The sequence below is a fragment of the Streptopelia decaocto genome, assembly GCF_964273445.1.
Source record: "Streptopelia decaocto genome assembly, chromosome: 3".
NCBI classification, from domain to species: Eukaryota; Metazoa; Chordata; class Aves; order Columbiformes; family Columbidae; genus Streptopelia; species Streptopelia decaocto.
Window position 1 is genome coordinate 114698457 of NC_138656.1, and position 15006 is coordinate 114713462.

General features: G+C 48.6%; 2 protein-coding genes across 4 annotated transcripts in view; one reads left to right on the forward strand and one right to left on the reverse strand.

Annotated features, from left to right (window-relative positions):
* The window catches only part of PLA2G7 (phospholipase A2 group VII), an 18507-nt gene continuing 3501 nt past the window's right edge, over positions 1-15006 (forward strand). The window contains exons 1-6 of one of the 3 annotated variants that reach the window (XM_082048325.1): positions 1-265; positions 8493-8617; positions 10495-10642; positions 11683-11776; positions 12305-12373; positions 12850-12994. In XM_082048325.1, the coding sequence (XP_081904451.1) occupies positions 4-265; positions 8493-8617; positions 10495-10642; positions 11683-11776; positions 12305-12373; positions 12850-12994 (843 nt within the window). In that variant the 5' untranslated portion in view covers positions 1-3. Of the gene's footprint in view, positions 266-7745; positions 7880-7907; positions 8320-8492; positions 8618-10494; positions 10643-11682; positions 11777-12304; positions 12374-12849; positions 12995-15006 lie in introns of those variants that run through there. The other 2 variants (XM_082048326.1, XM_082048327.1) reach the window with 2 other exon arrangements.
* Positions 5982-7561, reverse strand: IMP3 (IMP U3 small nucleolar ribonucleoprotein 3; the record flags this gene model as incomplete). The annotated part of the gene is made up of 1 exon (XM_082048328.1): positions 5982-7561. One exon carries the CDS (start codon positions 7559-7561, stop codon positions 7004-7006), a length of 558 nt encoding a protein of 185 aa, XP_081904454.1. The 3' UTR covers positions 5982-7003.

A 15006-nucleotide genomic window follows, 5' to 3' on the forward strand; every position in this document is an offset into this window, starting at 1 on the left:
GTGATGGCTCCATGCCAGAAACTTGTTTTCCAGGCCCGGAGAAGGACTCTCCCAGAAAGATTGTCTCATCTGAAAACTAAGGCAAAGTTTGGTCCCTCCCCTTCGGGGACAGCCCGGCAGCCGCTCTGCCCGCCCGAGCCGCGTCCTCCCGCCGGAGCAGCCGCCTCTCGCCCGGCTCCGCGGGCCCGGGGGTGCCCGAAGGGTCCGTCCTGCTCGTCCGGCCGCTGGGACGGGAGCGGAGGGTGGCCGGGACACCCCACGCCAGGTACGTGGCGCGCCGGGCTCTGTTGAAACGGGGAAACGGGTCTGGGGAGAGCACGGGGAGGAGCAACAGTCATGCAAGCGGGATTTGAAGGAGCTGTTTTCTGCGCAGCTTGCCGGGGATCCTGCTCCTTGGTTGCAGCCCAAAGCCTGTCCCCAGTGGGGTCTCACAGCCTGCTCGAGGGATCGTGCTCCTCCTCTGCCTCCCTTCCAGCCCCTTTATCTGGCCCCAAATCCCTGCGTGTCTCCGCGAAGGGGTTGCATTTGCCCCGGGTCAGATGCAAGGGGGATACGGTGAACATTGGCCCTTCCTGGCTGCGGATACGGTCGGCGACCGGGGAAAAAGGGAATCGAGTTTTTCTGCATGGAAAAGTAACCCCCCTCCTGACACAGACAAAAGTAAACCCCCTCCTGACACAGACAAAAGTAAACCCCCTCCTGACACAGACAAAAGCAACCCCACTCCTAACACGGACAAAACCAACCCCACCCCTGGCAGGGATGTGCCCTGCATGGGATGGGAAGCACCAGTCCCAGGCTGCAGCAGGGGAAACTCAGATTGGATGGACAGGATTAAAAAAAGTCACAGCACGGATGATTATACGCTGCTTGAGGCGTGCAGCATGGAGATACGCAAAACCGAGGTGTCCCCGTGTGTGTCCTGCTTTGAGCAGCGGTTTGGACTAGCTGATTTCCACCTAAATTATTCTGGGAGGTAGAGGAGGACGCAGAGCAGGAGGTTTTGGGTGCTCTGCCCGTACGGTATTCATCGCTCTCAAACCTGGCATCTGCAGGATGGATACCTGCGTGGGACTCTGCACCCTGGCTCCTGTTAGAGCTGGTGGGGAGAGAGATGGTGGTTTAAGCCTGATAAGCTCAGATATAGGTGATGAGGTGGTGGACTGTAACATTAGTCAGATGAACCTGTTGGGAGAGCCTGGCTGTACTTTACCCCGTGACACAACCATCTGAGCTGCTGCGGTGGCTCTTCAGGGTAGGAGCCGAGGGTGGCAATGCCATCCGAACTTGCACGTATCAGTCATGCTGACAAAAATCTGTTGTGCTTGTATTGGCTGGGATAGAGTTAATTTTCTTCATAGTAGCTGCTGGTATGGGGTTATGTTTTGGATTTGTGCTGAGAAGTGTTGATAACACAGGGATGTTTTCATTATTGCTGAGCAGAGCTTACAGAGTCAAAGCCTTTTCTGCCTCTCACCCCACCAGTGAGTAGGCTGGGGTTGCAGAGGGACTTTGGAGGGGACACAGCTGGGACAGATGACCCCAACTAACCAAAGGGATATTTCATACCATATGACATCATACTCAGTATATAAAGCTACGGAAAGAAGAAGTGGCGGGGGGGACATTCAGAGTTATGGCATTTTGTCTTCCCAAATAACCCTTACATGTAGATGGGGCCCAGCTTTCCTGGAGATGGCTCAACACTTGCCTGCCCATGAGCAGCAGTGAATGAATTCCTTGTTTTGCTTTGCTTATGTGCATGGCTTTTGCTTTACTTATTAGACTTTCTTTATACCAAACCCACAAGTTTTCTCACTTTTACCCTTCTGATTCTCTCCCCCACCCACTGGGGGAATGAATGAGTGGCTCCGTGGTCCTTAATTGCCAGCTGGGGTTAAACCACAACAGGTTTACTGCTGGGGATACATGAGATCCTCTAATGCGCAGCTCTAGGAGGAAATGGGAGATGTTCAAATCTCCATCTCTGCCTGTCATTAGTTGTTTCTCTGCCTGCTGGAAGTGAAACACTTCATCTCTTTGAAATTAGTCAATATTAGTGGTGGTTGGAGCTTTCTGCAGTGGTGCTTGCAGAGAAGTGCGAGGGGCTGTTCCCGCTGGGGGAGGTACACTTGAATTTAGCCCTTGGATCCATAAGTTTATGGATCCAAGTGCCTCCTCCTGCTGACCCCAAAGCTGCTGCTTGCTGCTTCCACTTGATGTCTCCATGTCCTGAGCACACAGCAGACAGGTTTTCTACCACCACCCAGGTCCTGCTTTGGATCCAAACCAGCAGGCAAGAGTTGCTTCACTGCCTAAAACAGGGCATTTAAGAGCAGGGACCAGAAATGGGGCTCTCAGGTAAATGTTGTTGTAACACTTCGGGGTGCTTTTTCCCCCAGACCCAGTGAATGTTGAAATGTTTTGGTATGTGGTGTAGGAACTACGGTGATCTCATGCCCCAGTGGTGAGAACTGGCTCTTTGGTTCAGTATCTCCCGTGCTGAATCAGGCAGGGGATGTACTTAAAACAGAGTATTGAAACTCAAGAAGGGGACAGTGACACCTCCATCTGCTGGAGAATGTCTCACTGGGGAGTGTGACCGAGCTGAGCACATGAAAGGGCTCTGGCCAAACCCAGGCTGCAGGAGCATCACCCAAAAGGCTGGGAATCGCCCGGCTGCACCATTGCTTCACTCCATCTCTGTACCCCACCTTGGCAAGGGGGATGTACGTCCTCCCACTGTGTGTCGTCTGTGCTTTCTGTGATGTGCCATCACGGAATTACTGAGGTCAGCATCACCTCTGCACTAAGCCACATCAAGATGTCAGGTGGAAGCAGCCTTTAAAACATAGAGCATTATTGTTTATGGGAAAAAAACCTGGCTCATATCTGTGGAAAAACACACATTTGCATTTCAGCGACAGCCTCAGCTGTTTACACCCTGCAACACAAAAGGAGTCAGCGTGAAGAACTCTTCAGCTCCCCCACATTCCCCCGCTTTGGCAGCCTCCAAATAAAGGACAAGCCAAGGTCATGGAAGAAAAAAGAATATAAAAAAGAAGGAAAAAAAAATTATAGGCCCTGATAAAACCTCCCTGACCACTGCTCACTATCCAGATGAGCTCCTGCACAGAACTGCTTGCTGTTTCCTTTGAAGGCTCTTGCCCTGCCCAGAGCCCCACAGCCCCATCCTCCTTGCTAGGGAAGCTGGGACCCTCCAGCCCACAGCTGCTGGGATGGACCCTTGTGGAGGTGGCAGAGATCAGGTTTTGTCAGACATGGGGACAGCTCATCCCGACACCAGCACCACCACCTTCTGTTCTCCTCCACCAGTAACTTTCCACAAGTTTCGTGGAGATGCCGAGCAGCCTGAGGAACAGCAAACCCACTTCAGAAGGTGTTGGGAAGAAGCGGAGTGACACCCATGACCCCATCCTGCTGCCCTCATGGGCATAATCACAGAATGATATAATCATTTTGGTAGGAAAAGATCCTTAGGATCATTAAGTCCAACCATCACCTAACTCTGGCATTAAACCATGTGCCTAAGACCATCATCTACGTGTCTTTTAAACCCCTCCAGGGATGGTGACTCCACCACTTCCCTGGGCAGCCTGTTCCAATGCCTGACAACCCCTTCCATGGTGAAATTTTTCCTAATATCCAATCTGAACCTTCCCTGGCGCAACTTGAGGCCAGTGGGGTAGATGAAGCTCGTAGGGACATGGTTTAGTGATGGACTCAACGGTGTTAGGTTAATGGTTGAATCCTATGATCTTTTAGATCTTTTCCAACCAAAATGACTCTATTCTATAAGCTCTCCTGCCGCAAGCCCCTGGACCACCAGAAGGGAGAGTTTGCAGGATCTGGCCCCAAAAAAGCACAATGCTGGACCACGTCCCTGCGTGAGCTCACAGAGACCCACAGAAGCCAACACCGATTTCTACTGATGTTGGACCCAGTCTTGGGACTTTAATAAAGCCTCTGTGTTTATCCAAGAGCCAGGAAAAGCTGTCGGAGCTGCTTCCTGCTCCCTTTCAATCCCTGGCTCTGGAGCCACTGTGGGAGCCGCCCGGCCACAGCCACAGCACATCAGCTCTGCCAAACGAACTCAACTCAAAAGCTAAAGGCAAAAACACCATTAAGCATGAGGAAGCCATTATCTGCCTGATTTCAACCATGAGCAAGAACGTGGGGGTGCTGCTGCCAGATGTAACTTCCATTTTTGAATCCGGACGCTGCTGTGTTTATCACACTTGACGTGGACCTGGCTGAGACGAGGCTGGGCTTGGGCTGTTAAAAATTTAGGAGCAAGACACGTATCTCAGGTCTCAACTACTGTAGAATCAGCGGGGACACAGACTTCCAGACTTGAGACACACACAAACATATAAAGACAGAACCTGATGCATTTTTTAAAAAGCACACAAGGATTTGATTTCCAGTACTACAGGAGGAGCACAAGGGTGATGGTTAGTAGGTCAGAGAGGTTCTCCTCCCGCTCTACTCTGCGCTGGTGAGACCACATCTGGAATATTGTGTCCAGTTCTGGGCCCCTCAGTTCCAGAAGGACAGGGAACTGCTGGAGAGAGTCCAGCACAGAGCAATGAAGATGATGGAGTGGAGCATCTTCTGTGTGAGGAAAGGCTGAGGGAGCTGGGGCTCTTTAGTTTGGAGGAGACTGAGGGGTGACCTCATTAATGTTTATAAAGGGTGAGTGTCAGGAGGATGGAGCCAGGCTCTTCTCAGTGGCAACCAAGGATAGGACAAGGGGCAATGGATGCAAACTGGAACACAGGAGGTTCCACTTAAATTTGAGAAGAAACTTCTTCTCAGTGAGGGTGACAGACACTGGAACAGGCTGCCCAGGGGGGTTGTGGAGTCTCCTACTCTGGAGACATTCAAAACCCGCCTGGACACCTTCCTGTGTAACCTCATCTGGCTGTTCCTGCTCTGGCAGAGGGGTTGGACTGGATGATCTTTCGAGGTCCCTTCCAATCCCTAACATTCTGTGATGGATGCTGTTATCCCATAGCATCCATAGGGAAATCACTTAACCTCAGTTGCCCTAGAGTAATTAAACAGCCTACAGGTTTTAGGGTTGTTTATCTTCTGCTACAGAAGGTGCTGGAGGTGCACAGGTGAATGATGAAAAGTTGGTTTATGACAAAAAAAAAAAAGAGGCTGATGATGTAAACTACAGAGGGTGACAGGCTGGAAGGTGGAGATTTCCTTTTCTGCTGTTCTTTCATGGGCTGGACAAACTGGACACAGCACCAGTTTAGCATTTGAGTAGTAAAATGCCCAGCACATGGCATGTCACTGTGCTGTTTAAATTCCCCCAAAAGAGTAAAGCAGAGCAAATGCAACATTTACCTGCACCTGACTTAGTCACCTTCTGAATTCCCCAAAGAATGATCATGTTTTTCTGGATGAAAGCTGGAGTGGTGTTTAAGAAAAGCCACACCTCAGATGTGAAATGTCTTTTCAATTTGTGTTTCTTACCATAAGCAAGGTGCATGCCCTGAGAAAAAAGGTTTTTAAGGTGCTACAGGTCATGTTTTACTGGAATAAATTCAAGCATAAACAGGAGTGGTTCATAGGATAAGCAAATGGTTTCCCTACCTCTTTTATATCATTTTTTTTAATATGTGTTATTGCTTTAAAAGTTAATGCTCTGCTTTAATACATTTGGCTCATGGGACTGGTAGGAATTTTAGTATTTAGTTTGCATTTCAAAAAACAGTTATAATATTTAATGGCAGTTTCTGGTCCTGATTTGATAACCCCAAAACACCTTTCAACTAAACACCTTTCCCGTTCAGAAAAGCTACACTAAAGCATCCAGAGCCAGGGTGGTGGCTGCAGCTGAACTCCAGCCCTTTGGACTCGGGACAGGCAGTCACGGCTCCACTCCTAAACTTCCTGCCAAATCCTTTCATAGTCCTGGGTAACAGAAAGAGAGCATTTCCAGCAAAAACCATTAAAAAATTACATTTAATAAAAAAGAGTTCCGCAAGATGACAAACAGGGCTTACTGGAATATTTTAAAATCAGAAGAAACCCTCGAAGAAATGACATCATCGAATATCACACACATTTATTCAGCAACTTAAAACAACTGCTTTATTTTTGCTTTTCTGCTCTTCAAAGGAAAATAAAGATCCCAACAGCCCCAGAAGGCCTGAGGCTCCCCTCAGCTACCCACTTTTGTTCAGCTTATGTGCTAAATGCAAAAAATTCCCTCCAGATTTGCAGTTATGGTCGGGACAGCTTTTGCTCCAACACCTCCCATCAGATCCTGCTCCCTAAATTATGGTTGTCAGCTGGAACCCCAGACAGCAAAGACACTGAACTCAAGAGTATCAAACTTCCCTTTACAAATTCACATGAAAATTAAGTTTTAATTCTATTTTTGGATATACTTTTACAGCTCCAGAAAGGCAGTACTTGGCCTTCTCGTTACTCCTGACCCCAAACAACCCCCCGCATTTCCCCCATATACATGTTCCTCCATATCAAGAGAAAAGCAGCTCCTCTGGTCACTGCGCACCCATGAGCTCATGGAATAACCATCAATCTTTCGTGGCAGCCTCTCAAAAAAGCAGCAGCAAAGCTGCCAATCTCAGTCCTAAAAGAGCCGCTCAGCCGGGCTTAAGACCCATCCAGCAGTTATTATTAGCAGCCAAGCACTGACACCCGACTGTGTCCAGGCTGAGACCTTTCGAAGCACTTTTGCTTTACAGGATGTGAGTATGAAGGGGCCAGGTTATCAGATGTTTTCTCGGAGTGATGGATGTGGAAGGGATGTTTGTTTATGCAGATGAACGGAGCCGGTAGCTGCGAAGGCGAGGTAGGCACAGAGCAATACTTTACTAGAAGTGCATACACTCCCTCCTCGCTCCCCTTCCTGGTGTGTTTGGGGGGTTTAAATATCCGATGGCGGCACCGCCGTGGTTATAACCCGGGAGCAGAGAATCGAGGGTGAGCCAGCGCACCCCTAGGCAGCCAGGTCGAAGTCATCGCGCTCCTGGTTGTAGTCCAGAACCTTCTGCCGCAGGCGAGAGGCATCCACCCAGGTGATGAAGTCCTCCACGGCGCGGGGGATGAGGAGAGCGGGGTCGGTCACCACCTCGGGCCCCACACGGACGTGTCCCTGCTCCACGAAGGTGACGGCGTGGCGCAGGTTCTGCGCCATCCGCAGCTTCACCAGCAGGCACGGCAGGCGGCGGCGGCAGAAGGCGGCGGCCGAGAGGCTCTCGCAGGCGGCCAGGGAGCGCCGGTCGTTCAGCAGCCCCAGCCCGTACAGCTTCTCCAGCAAGGCGGCGGAGCAGCGGGCGCGGAAGGCGGCGCTGCCCGGGCCCAGGTCGCGGAGCCGCTGGGCCAAGGCGCGGACGGCGCGGGCCAGCGCCTTGTACTGCACGTAGTCCTCCCGCCGGCCCAGCCGGTACCGCCGCAGCGCCTTCACCTCGGCCAAGTTCCCCGCCGACGCCTCCCAGTTCACCAGGTCCAGCCGCCGCAACAGCTTCTGCTCGTGGTATTTCAGCTTCCGCACCATCTTGGCGACACACGCGGCTCCGCGCTACCGGCGGCACAACGGCCCTTTCCGGGGAGGAGCGGCCGCGCTCCGCCCTCCGCTCCCCCCGCCGGGGAGAACCGCCCGGCCCCGGGGCTGCGGGGGCAGCGGATCCGCCGAGCTCCTTAGGATGACCCCGGGTCTCTTCCACGAAAACGCGGCGGATCAGCCCCAAGCCGGCTGGCGGAGCGAGGGGCAGGGGTCGCGGCTCCCGGCGGCTGCGTAGGGCTGGGATGCGGCGGGTTCCCCCCGCGATCTGCTCTCCCCCAGGGCCAGCCTGGCTCGGACGTGGCACCCCAGGTACGGGCTGGGGACGGTCAGACCTTCCCAACAACCTCTCCTGCACGGGCAGCCCTTCCTTTCCTTCCCAGGGATCCAATCCTCTTGAAAAAATGCGTTGTTTTTCTCCGTGACGTCCTTCTCCCCAGACGCGTAGGACGGCGTTGTTTACCGGGGAACCACAAAAGCTTCTTCCCCCTCTGCCCTTCGTCCGAGAGGAGCAGCTCTAGGTCATAGCCAGGCAGGGAAGGAACTGCCTTCATGTCTAAAACTCTCCGCTTTTTCTTCCATCTTCATGCCCAGGAAGCACAACTGCTGCTGCTCTGCACCTCGACCTCCCGAGTGCCACCGTGCTGTCCCCAGCCAGGTGTTTCCATCCTGCCTTTTGGTTTGGTGCACAGTGTTGTCTGACCCTCGGGACTAAAGACACTCTTCTCCAAGAATATTCCCTGATAGAGCAGGTCAGGCTGGCAACTTGGGATTTCAGCTTCTGATTCTCGTAAGGAGGTTCTCATCAGCTCAGCTTTGAATTTCCTACTCCTGGACGTTCGACACACGGAATATTTGTTCAGGGTGGGTGAACTGGTCACACAGGCCATGGCAGCCTCTTTATTTGGTCTATGTTTCTCCCCAGGTTTAGCAGCAAAAGCACCAATGGAAATGGGGAGCCGCAGCACTGGGAAGTTTTACAGGATCCCAGAAGGAAAGGGACCGCACGCGGTTGGATGTACGGACCTGATGACGGGAGATGCAGTTGAGGTAAAGCTCTTGGTTCTGTCTCCTTTGCATTTAAGCCACTATGTTAGTGAAACAACTCACTGTAGTTTAACGGATGGATCACCCGGAAGGTCTCATCTGTGTGCAGGGATGCTGCATGGCTGAGCTTTCTGTCCTCTCTGTTCCAATGTAGGATGTGTCCTGGGCACAGTTCAGGAAAAAACATGTGTCTCCAGGAACTGGTTCAATTTACCAGATAGAAGCCAGCTACAATTCTTGCTCATGGCTACTGCCTCCCTCCTCCTAATAGCTGTGTCTTCCTGACTCCCCTATGCAAGACACTGCAGAGAAGCTGTGTCCCCCTGAGACCCATGGGCTTCTTCCCACGCTTTCAGCCTGGAGAAAAGAAGGCTCTGGGGAGACCTTATTGTAGCTTTTTAGTGCTTAAAATGGACCTATAAGAAAGATGGGGACAGACTTTTTAGCAGGGCCTGTTGCAACAGGACAAGGGGTGATGGTTTGGAACTAAAGGAGGGGAGATTCAGGCCAGACATAGGGAAGAAATTTTTTTACACTGAGGGTGGTGAAACACTGTCCCAGGTTGCCCAGAGAGGTGGTGGATGCCCCATCCCTGGAGACATCCCAGGCCAGGCTGGACGGGGCTCTGAGCAACCTGATCTGGGTGAAGATGTCCCTGCTCATGGCAGGGGTGGCACTGGATGAGCTTTGAAGGTCCCTCCCAACCCCAACTATTCTATGATTCTATTCTGTGATTCCCTTCTGCTCCTGGGGAGACTCCGTATGTGACTGTAGCTGTTCTCATCACAAAGATGCCAACAGGATTTGGTGATGAGGGTACGTAGCTTTTCAGCTGCAAGGTAAACCGTGAGATGTCTTCTCTGAATTTTATCTTTCTGAAAAAGAACAGGATGTCAATTCTGCAAGCCGTTAGTACAGAGAGAAACCATGATAAGTAGATGAGTACGGTACATATTAGCCAGATAATGAGCTCACTTATGAGTTTCCATTTCAAATCCTCTTGCTTGTTAATTTTCCTGTGAGAATACAGCTGCATTTACACTGTGGTTTTACTCCTCGAACTGTCCAGGTGTAGTGGAATTTGTGATCAGTTTGTACTTGTTATTCATACATTTTCCTTTACTGAGTTTACTGTGTATTAGCACAAAGAAGCAATTAGTTTCTCTTTGCCATCAGCCCATGTGTTTTTCTTAGATTAGCATTCTGTATAATTACAGTTTTCTCAAGCATAGATAATGAACCTCTTTCCAGTAAACAGTTGGTCACTGAGGGAAGTTCACTGGGACTACTCTGTCATAAAATTAACATCCTTACCTGTATAAATGAAGGTTTGATGATTTCATTCTCAACGGTTTTTGTGTCAAAGGTTAGGTTTGATGAGTAAATAGAAACAAGCTTAATTAAACAAGCTTTTGTTAAAGGTGGTGTATGAAACTGATAAATTAGTGTTCAAGACACTGGACTCTATTCCAAAGCTCATGTTCTTCTTGGCCCTCGATTTGACTTGTTAAAACAAAAGTGCAGTTGAAGCAAGACATGCAGAAATCAATAGACCAAAGAGGTAGTGAGTGATTATTAACTTGATTAAATGAAGTGGTTTGAATTAGCCATAGGGTAACCTAGAGAAGGTGATGTGTATCTCTACCTGGATGCCAAAGGTCGTGCTACTTTAAATTCATTGCAGGGACAAAAAATAGTGACATAGGATTGGTATCAAAGCCTGTATAGGATAATAATTTTCTCATGAGATTCTCCTAATTCTCTTTAGTTGTCATTCTTGCATCTGAAGCCCTTGACATAAATGTTTTTATCTTCCTTTTTCTCTGCCATATATAAATAAATGTGAAACTGCCTTTTATTGTTTTTTCCTCTAATCCCAGGGAAGCTTCTTGCGCCTGTATTATCCATGCGATGCCACAGATAATGAAGAAGCAGCGTGGATCCCAGATAAGGAGTACTACCAGGGGCTCTCTGACTTCCTCAACATGTACCGAGTTGTCGGAGAAAGGCTTTTCCAGTACTACGTTGGTAAGCCAGGTTTTGGGTTTATTCCTTGACTGGTGCAAGGACGTGAGCTCTGTGTGTGGGTCGTTGCCTCGCTGCTCCGTGAGCACCCTGATATTGCTGCAGGACTGAACATGAGCTCTCAGGCAAAATCGTGGTCGCTGGCTGTGATGAGTAGGAGTATTTTGACAATATGCTCTAGGAAGAGCTTGGATAAGCTGCACCTACGTGGGATATTTGCAGATATAGAAAGGTCAGATAGATACTAAGCTCTGAACACCTACAAGACCGGGATGCCTGACTATTGGGCCCCTCAGTTCAGGAAAGACATGGAAGTGCTGGAGCGGGTCCAGAGAAGAGCAACACGACTAGTGAATGGACTTGAACATAAGACCTATGGGGAGAGGCTGAGGGACCTGGGGTTGTTTAGTCTGGAGAAGAGGAGGCTTAGAGGTGAGCTCAGCACTCTCTAGAACTACCTGAAGGGAAGGTATAGCCAGGTGGGGATTTGTCTCTTCTCCCAGGCAGTCAGCAATAGGACAAGGGGGCATGGGCTTCAACTCTGCCAGGGGAAATTTAGGCTGGATATTAGAAAGAAATTCTTTATGGAGAGAGTGGTCAGGCATTGGAATGGCTGCCCAGGGAGGTGCTGGACTCGCCATCCCTGGAGGTTTTTAAACTCAGATTGGACATGGCACTTAGTGCCATGATCTAATAAATGGACTGGAGTTGGACCAAGGGTTGGACTTGATGATCTCTGAGGACTTTTCCAACCCAGTCGATTCTGTGATTCTGTGATTGCCGAAAATCTATTCTTTTACGATTTAAGAGATTCGTAGGCTGTGGATGGGAGGAGGAGAAGTAAAGTATCTTCTGCCAAGTAGAAAGTATTTTCAGAATAAGGTCCATATTTGTCTTTTATTTTTCAAGGATGAGATTTGGTGCCTTATCTTCAGATGAACGCTCTGAAATCAGTGGTCACCAGATTCTTAGGCTCTCTCCCACAGGAATACACACTTTCTCTCATTCCAGTAATAATGACACATGTTTTGATTTTTATCTAGGTTCGGTGACCTGTCCTGCAAAGTCAAATGCTGCTTTTAAGCCAGGAGAAAAATACCCACTCCTCGTTTTTTCCCATGGACTTGGAGCTTTTCGGTAATTCTGCAGTTTGTTGACAAACCATTTTCATCGTCCATGGAGACAACAATCTCCAAGGATGCTTCTGAACAGATTTTCAATAGAGGGGTTGAGATCCATGTGGAGTTGAGACAGATTTGAAGAGCAGGCTGCTGCGTATCAGCGTGCCTCCACTGAAACCAACAGTAGTAAAAGAAAGCAGGGTGGATGTATTTATTTGTGTTTTTCCCTTTGTATTCACCCATCCGTAAGCATATTGTGAAGATTAGCTGGTTGATTTTTGGATAGCACTTTTGAAGATGCGATGTGTCCTATGTGCTGCTTTTTAAAAATCATTCGCGTTTTTCTTTCTCAATAGGCAGAAAAAAAGTAACAAAGTTTTGTGAACAAGCTTTTGTGCCTGGCATAGAAAAGCTTGCTCTGCTGGCTAGTAAATTCAAGCAGAAGAGATACTGAATGGGGGCGTATGTAGTGTGGTCAACATTTAAGTGTAATTGATATAATTATATATGCACGCGTCTCACCAGAGTGTGGTTTTGATTGCAGGACGATCTATTCTGCAATTTGCATAGAGATGGCTTCTCAGGGCTTTATAGTGGCTGCCGTGGAGCACAGGTGTGTATACTGCACATTTTTGAGTTCTGATGGAAAGAAACTTTCTCACATCAAATAGACTGTTATTTATGCTGAAGAAGAACTTGTGATTTTATTTTTTATTTAAAGAAAAACTAACACATCTTCTTCAGCCCTGCCCAGGCCCCCTGTTTTTCTAGTTCAACTCTTAGCTAAGTAAAGGAGATTTGCTTAGAGAAGCCCTTGAATGAGAAGTCCCAGGGTGGATCTCATTCATCATTCTTCAGGCCTGCTATTTTTCTCTCTCTTATTGTTAGAACGTGGAGAATATGAAGGAGGTGGGAAATTTGGTGGGGTTATTGCATTATTTAGAAGGTCTGTCTACACTCAGTTGTGATTGCAGCAGTGCTGGTTGTGAGCCGGATCTCATGAGAGAAGTGAAATCTGAAACTTCTGCTGACTTCATCTCAAACCAAACAGAATACATCCCCAGAAAGAACCTTTTCTTGATATTACAGAGATGAATCTGCTTCAGCAACGTATTATTGTAAAAAAAAGTCAGTTTCTGAACCAGAAGAGTCTACATCAAACATAGAGAAGGAGTGGATCTACTACAGGAAACTAAAAACCGGCGAGGAAGAGCGTTGTTGGCGCCACAAGCAGGTACCTGCCCTGGGTCTGTGCTCTGGGGAGTGAGGCAGCAGTGTGTGTTCAGCCACTTTCCCTTTGGCCATAACTCAGGGAATATATAAAAATGCACGAAGTCATAGAATCATAGAATCAGAGACTAGTTTGGGTTGGGAGGGACCTTCAAAACTCATCCAGTGCCACCCCTGCCATGAGCAGGGACATCTTCACCCAGATCAGGTTGCTCAGAGCCCCGTCCAGCCTGGCCTGGGATGTCTCCAGGGATGGGGCATCCACCACCTCTCTGGGCAACCTGGACCAGGGTTTCACCACCCTCAGTGTAAAAAATCTCTTCCTCATGTCCAGCCTGAATCTTCCCTCTTTTAGTTTAAAACCATCACCCCTTGTCCTGTCACAAGAAGCCCTGCTAAAAAGTCTGTCCTATGTTCTTGAAGATGGGAAGGCCCACAACAGCTTTCTTCAGAACATAAACTACTTCCTCAACAAAGCTTTCTCATGAAATTGCACTGTTGAGCTTAAGTCAGCTGTTTCTCCTCTGGTTCCACTTGACTTTCTGTTTCTTCTCTGCTTCTTCACGCTTTTGCTGCCCAGCCCAGTCTTTTAAGTGACACGGAGTTGAATTCCAATGTTTGTGTGGCCTTAGGCTTGCTTTAGCTTTTGTTTACCATTGGGTGGCAAGATGAATCATGGCTGCTCTAAGGGGAACGTTTGCTTCATCATTTTCAACATATTTTAACATGGTTTATACCAATGTAAACAGTGCAGACTTCCTGTTGATAAGCAGCATCTATGCTAAATGTGTCATGACCGTACTGACGAGCTCCTTGCTGGTCTCTGCTCCCATGTAGCAAGTGATAGGACGAGAGGAAATGGCCTCAAGTTGCATCAGGGAAGTTTAGATTGGATATTAGGAACAATTTATCCACGGAAAGAGTTGTCAGGCACTGGAACAGGCTGCCCAGGGAAGTGGTGGAGTCACCATCCCTGGAGGTGTTTAAAAGGCGTTTAGATGAGGTTCCTGGGGACATGGTTTAGTGCCAATGTGACGTTAGTGGTTGGACTCTGTGATCTTGAGGTTCTCTTCCAACCAAAACGATTCTATGATTCCTCCAAGCATAGACTTGCCCTTTAAAATATGGGAGTGTTTTCTTCCAGCTAATGCAAACTCAGCCCGGAGGTGTTTATCTCCCTGGCCATACAGACAGCAGTGCAAGTGTCATTTCCTGTGTGCATACAACATCCCACTTACGAGTCTTAAATACATCATGTCTGAGCTTGCAAATAACCCCCAGAAGCCGCTGCCTGCAAATTTCACTAGAAGTCACTAGATTGAGATGTATTTGAAATTCAGTGAGGCACAGACATCGCTGGCTGCCTACACACTGCGCTTCCCAAGGACGCCTCTGCTCTTTGGTTCTTTTTGAAGCCCTTTTTACTGACATAGCAGAGTCAAAAACACTTCTTATACTGAACAATGAAAACCTTTATTCGCAACAGCTTTACTACACTTTTTTAAGGTTGTGTACATATGTAAAATGAGATTGGCTTCCTGGCTGTCTCTTTTTTGGGGGTTTTCCAGTGTAATTCAGTTTCAAAGCTATTGTGCAAATGAGGCAAGTGATGTAATGGCATTTTCTCATCAAAACAAGCATGAGGAGGAGCAGCGAGTCAGCCCTCCTTGTGGCTGTATAACTTAAGCCTGTGCACACCCCAACAACTCCTCCGCTGCGTAGTGACAGGACGAAGGAGTTGGAAGGTCTTTGGTGCACATTATAAGGATAAATTCCTCCACATGCAGATCCACGCAAGACCTTCAACTCACTGGACCTCTAAAAGTCAGTTTTGTTGTTGGTCAGACTTGGGCAGCGTTCCATTTTACAGTTCCATTCTGCAGTTCAGAATAGTCATTGATGTACCAGGCACTTACGGGTAAAAAAAATCACCCAAGTCTTGTGTCCAAAGGGCCGTCAAACCTCACAGTTTTCTGATAATTCTTTCCACCACTCTGCCCCAACTTCTTTTTCTCC